The sequence below is a fragment of the Cariama cristata genome, unplaced genomic scaffold, assembly GCF_000690535.1.
Source record: "Cariama cristata isolate BGI_N322 unplaced genomic scaffold, ASM69053v1 scaffold24787, whole genome shotgun sequence".
Taxonomy (NCBI): Eukaryota; Metazoa; Chordata; class Aves; order Cariamiformes; family Cariamidae; genus Cariama; species Cariama cristata.
Genome location: NW_009625325.1, coordinates 570 through 5740, shown reverse-complemented (window position 1 = coordinate 5740; position 5171 = coordinate 570). Strand labels below are relative to the sequence as shown.

Genomic DNA, 5171 nt, shown 5'->3' with positions numbered 1-5171 from the left:
GTCCCACTGCGGGTTACAGGATAGCTTGGGTGGTTGGGACATCTCCTGGGCTTTGGGGTCAAGGTATCACAGTCCCTGAGAGCTGAAATCTTGCAGTCTCAACTTGTGGAGGCTTCAAGAAGACAAACAGGTTGGTGCGATTCTCACCAGAATGTACTGGAGCAAAATGAACATTGCGACATTTCAGAAAGAGAGATTTGAACTGAAGGGCGTTGCTCAATTGTACTCCGCTAACCAGAATACGTGGATATGTTTTATATTTAAACTGCTGACTGTTAGAACAGTTTTCATCAAAATGTGGCTGGAAGACTGTCAAGCAGATGTGCACGAAGAAATCTTAATTATGCAATGTTTTTCTTTGGCCTGAGAGGCTTCAGTGTGTGATTTTTGGCCCAGCGCTGGGTGACTCTATGTGTGGCTGGGCACGAACGCTTGCCGTTCTGCTCCCTGGCAAGCCACAGGCTCTGAAGGGTGATTTGTTCTGGCTGCGCAAGCCCGGTGGGTCATCAGGGCTTAGGCAGGCCGGGTGTATGGCCGTTGGGATCTCCTGTTGTTCCAGCTTGATTGACGCTGTTCTTGATTCAGACTGTTAAGGAGTTTACCCCGCAGTAAGAACGTTAATTGAAGAGCTGTTCGCAGACGTTCACTAGTTTGGGCAATGTGTTTTTAGGCTCTTGTGTGCAAAAGCCCTAATAAAACTGCTGTTCTGAAGTGTGTGTACCGACACCCTGATCTGTTCCTCTGCAGTGCGTGCCTCGGTGTAGGGGCAGGATTCCCACCAGCATTAAGGGGGTCTCTCTCCCTCCCAGTCCTCGCAGACCCTTACTTTGGGGATATTACTTCAAGCACATGTCCCGAGCTCTTTCTGAAAGCGTACTTAGCCATTTCTCTCCTGGGTTTCAAAAGATGCTCGAGACATCTTTATTCTTTATCACAGTCAGGCTTCTTCAAGTGAGGTCATAATCTTTTATGAGATCAGTTAATACCGGTTGGGTAAGCGGAAAGGCTTTTAGGCAGAGTCTGCCTTTAAGGCTGGGCATGTATGTTAATAACTCTAGAAAGAGGGATTAGCAGCTCATTCCTATGAGGTTGTGGAGAAGGAAGGAATGTGTAGAGCTCCTTTTTGATAACAGTTGAGCTTCTGAACAGTCTAAGAGTGTAAAGTTTGTTGTAGATTCTCATATGTCTGATGAGGTGAAGGTTCTTGTTGGCTAGTGCTCCAGTGACCTGCTCTGACTGCAAGAGGCACGCCAGCAAAACCAGCATGGACGCTAAGCACGACCTCTCCTTAGGAGCCCACAGGAGTGAAGAGATCCGGTCCTAAGTCACCTTCTCTGTAGAATCACAAAGACTTCAAAGTTCAGGGCTGTGCTGGTGCCCAACTTGGCTTTTAGGAGAGTGCTTAGTTGGCATCCATTAGCAGTAGAGTTGTCAATATAAACACTAATTACACTCCTTTCTCAGAGAGGCTGTGCTGGGATCAGCAGTTCTGCTGTTCTCTGTTCCCATCCCCTCCATGCAGCCGTCTGAAGTTGGGTATAAGCGCAGGAAGTCGTGACTGGAGCCCCTGTGGGTCATCCTCTGCAGCCCAGTTCCACGACTGGGATTTCACACCGTACGTGCGCAGGCTTTGACTTGCCTGACCTGCCTATTTCACATGGGGTGGCAGGGTAAAACGGTGATGCATCAGCTATGATTTTCTTTTTTAGGGTTTTAATTTCTTTCTGTTTTTTTTTTCTGTTCTGTTTTCCTTGAAGGTCTCCAAGTTGCCAAATCTCCGCTCCCTAAGTCAGCTCCTCCTTCTTGACATCATAGAGTCATTAGCTAACCACATATCAGACAAGCAGTGCGCAGAGCTGGGCTCAGACATATGACATGCTTTGGTAATCAAACTTTTAATTTGTTCCGCAAAAAAAATAGCACTTTACGACCGACTGTTTTTTTTATCATTCCTTATTGAGCTGCTCAGAGTGTCTACACAATATAGCGGGTGGCCCAGAGGAGCGTGGACAGCTGACTTGCTCTCCTGTGGATTTGTGTGGTTTGTACCTTTGTGAGGAAGGGTTTGGTCTCTGTTATGCAAATGTAAAATTGAAACCATTACAGGAATGAATTTATTCCACGTGGTTTTGGGAGTAACTAATTTCAGAATCAAGCCCATTATTACTTTTCTACTGTAAAATAAAGCCATCATGAGTAAGAGAGTCATTAACACTTTGAAATGCAATATTTAAAGAATACTATTTAAAGAACTTCAGCTGACACAGCCAGAGGCTGTAAGGGGAAGTCAGATATAACACAACTGGAAACAGAGGGCATGGTGTTCACAGTGAGGCTGACCGTTGGACCAGAATGTAGTGACTTTTCAGAGGCTCTCCATGGCGTGGATTAAAAGATAAGCCCTTTGCAACTGCCTCGGTTGGTGGGCTGCAGGAAGTCCAGACTTGTGCTCTGCAGCGGGTCAGACTAGAAGATTACAGCGGTCCTTTCTGACCATCAAATCCATTAATCCTGTCTTGCTAAGCCTTTCTAAATCAATTTATTAATAAAGAGTTAACATCTTCTCCTGGCATTTCATGATTGACTTGGCTTTCATTTTGGAAAAAATTAAGCAAAAAGAGCTCCGAGCTTGATGAAGGTCACTTGGTTAAAAATAAGTGCGCTACATCTTGTTACTAATTTTATGCTGAAGTGTCTTCATTAGTCGTTGCCTTTGCAGGAAGGTGAACGAAGGCAGAGCGCCCTTCCCAGCCAGTTCAGAAGCAGCTGCTGTTCCCCCTCCCCGGCTGCAGCTCCTCAGCCCCGCACCGTGCTGGATGCTTCCCACACTGCAGAGGGGAGAGGAGCTTCACCTCTCCCCGGCTGCTGAATGAATCAGCTTGGTTGGGAAGCGTTGGAGATCAACTGGTGTTGGTGAAACGTCTACTGGCAGAACTGCTCCCCAGCCTTGCTGAAAGCCACCAAGGCAACCCAGAGGAGGGAGCGAAACTGAGAATCAAAATCTTGTCCTGCCTTAAGCTGCACCGCTTCGCAGAGGTGAAGCAGCGCTGATGTGGTGCTGCTCTCTGCTTGGCTGGAATGGCAAGAGTTGGCTTGAGCTGGAGCGGTGGAAGATCCCTCCTGAGAAGCGCAGCTGCCCAGCCCCTCTGTTTCCACCTTTGTGGCCATAACTTTTAATTCAGGCCAGTAACGCGTTCCCAGCGCAGTACAAGAGCGGTGGAAGATCCCTCCTGAGAAGCGCAGCTGCCCAGCCCCTCTGTTTCCACCTTTGTGGCCATAATTCAGGCCAGTAACGCGTTCCCAGCACAGTACAAGTTGTGAGCTCATGTTCAGCATCCTGTAGCATGACATGTATGTGCGGGCTTTGGTATGCTGAGGGCGTTGCAGTCTCTGTGCAATGGAGAATGTGTTGTTTCATTTAATCTAAGGGAAGTGCTTTAGGGACCACTTGATCTGACTCCCAGCTTGCTCAGGTGAGTCAGAGCAGAGATGGCAGATGCATCTGAGAGCCAAGGGCTCATTGTCAACCAGAAGGATTATTTCCAGATGCCTCATAGGTAATGAAGTCTCTCATCAGAGGTGATGTTAATTGTACTGACAGTCTGCACGTTCCCTGGGAAACCGGAAGATCTGCAAATGGAGAAAGTTATATGCTACAACTTGTAAGAATACTACAAGTTATTTTCAGCAATGCTGAATCCACTAGAGGACACCCATTTCCCAAACATGCACAGCTTCCTTCTCAGTAAGGAAGAATGGGCTGATCTCAACCGTGCCCTAATCAGCCCCTTTGACTCCATTTTCTCAAACTATTTGGGGTTTGGAGCTTACTCGTGAGTGCATCCGCAAGGAAATGCGCAGCCTCTGCACCCTCTGAGCAGAGGCACTGTGGGCATCTTTGCTTTGGAGGTGGTTTTGGCTTAGTCCCAGCTGTAGTGACTGTAGTGCTCAGAGTTGCGTTGCGTTGGTGGGATTTATTGTCTGAAAAATTGTGGTCCACGATGCTGTTATGTCATCGTCGTGATTTGCCTCTGGGCTGCTGTTGTGCAGGGTGCCAGCATTGTGCACCCCTCTGAGAGAGGAGCCCCCTGGGCAAGGCTGAACCCTTCAGCCTGAGCTGTCCCCCCCTTACACCTGGGAGAACAACGGGGGCTGCGGTGGGTCATGTCCCCGCTGCTGCCCCGGTTTGGCCCTGTGGGGCTGGGTCTCAGGAGAAGGATGTGAAAGAAGTGTCAGTACTGTCCGGAGGAAATGGGCCAACCTTCCCGTAGGATCAGGCGGATGCACGGCCCAAAAGGGACAGCCCCACCAGCACCCATCGTTTCCTAAGGGATCTGGGGACGGGAGGTCTGGCAGGAGCAGCTGGCGTTAGAGGAGCTTCTAAGGCAATTGGGTGTTTGCCTTATCGCCACCTCAGAGCATCCTTTTGAGACAGTGGCCTTGAGGGCCTTTATGGCCAGCAAGTTCCCAGGGTTACTCGTGTTAGTGCAGCCTTGGGGCAGTTTTGTACGGGAATTTTGGGGAATGTGCTCATATTCCTGCATTTGATAAGGAGTAAGTAACAGCATGGCTGCCTAGCTTTGTCTAGTCCTACGGTCTCCGCCGTATGTAGGCCACGCTGGCTCTTAAAAGCCCTCAAGTCTTTAATTGTACCGTTGTCCACACTCTGGGATTTATCCCAGCAAACTGCGAAGAGCAGGTCCCAGTAAGCGCATGGCACCACGTCCGTACCCGTTTGGGCTGGTGGCGTCTGCTGTCAGCGCTGGGCTGCTCACCGGAGCAAGGGTCCAGCTCCTGATTGAAGACGCCTGGCTAAAGGCCCGTCAGGCTGCGCAGGGGGCAGAGCCCCCATCCATTACGCTGCTGTTCAGAAATCTGCTCTCGTCACTCCCTTAGTGTCAGGTCCAGGTTTACAGGGTGGTCTTAGCTTTCAACGGTGGCTCCCACCGGGCCTGGGTTCCCCCGGGGCTGTGCAGGGAGGCCGGGTGCCTTCAGCTCCTCCAGCCTGCACAGAGCTGGGCGCAGGTGCGGAGCCCACGCCGGTTTGGTGGCAGCTCTCTGGTGGGACTTGGCACGCTGCCTGCCCCTCTGCAGGGCACTGTCCCCCCCCAAGAGAGGGACAGCAGGAACACACCCCTTTCCCCAACCCCAAAGTGAGCCCCAGTGTGAGG

The 5171-nt window shown here is 50.2% G+C and overlaps 1 protein-coding gene across 1 annotated transcript in view; it reads left to right on the top strand.

Moving 5' to 3' along the window:
• LZTR1 (leucine-zipper-like transcription regulator 1) overlaps positions 1–1874 on the top strand; it is a gene marked incomplete at its 5' end in the record, with an annotated part of 37345 nt that extends 35471 nt beyond the window's left edge. Inside the window, one exon of the mRNA XM_009703580.1 lies at positions 1758–1874. Coding sequence (XP_009701882.1) covers positions 1758–1874 — 117 coding nt within the window. The remainder of the gene's footprint in view (positions 1–1757) is intronic.
• Between the last annotated feature and the right edge of the window lie 3297 nt (positions 1875–5171).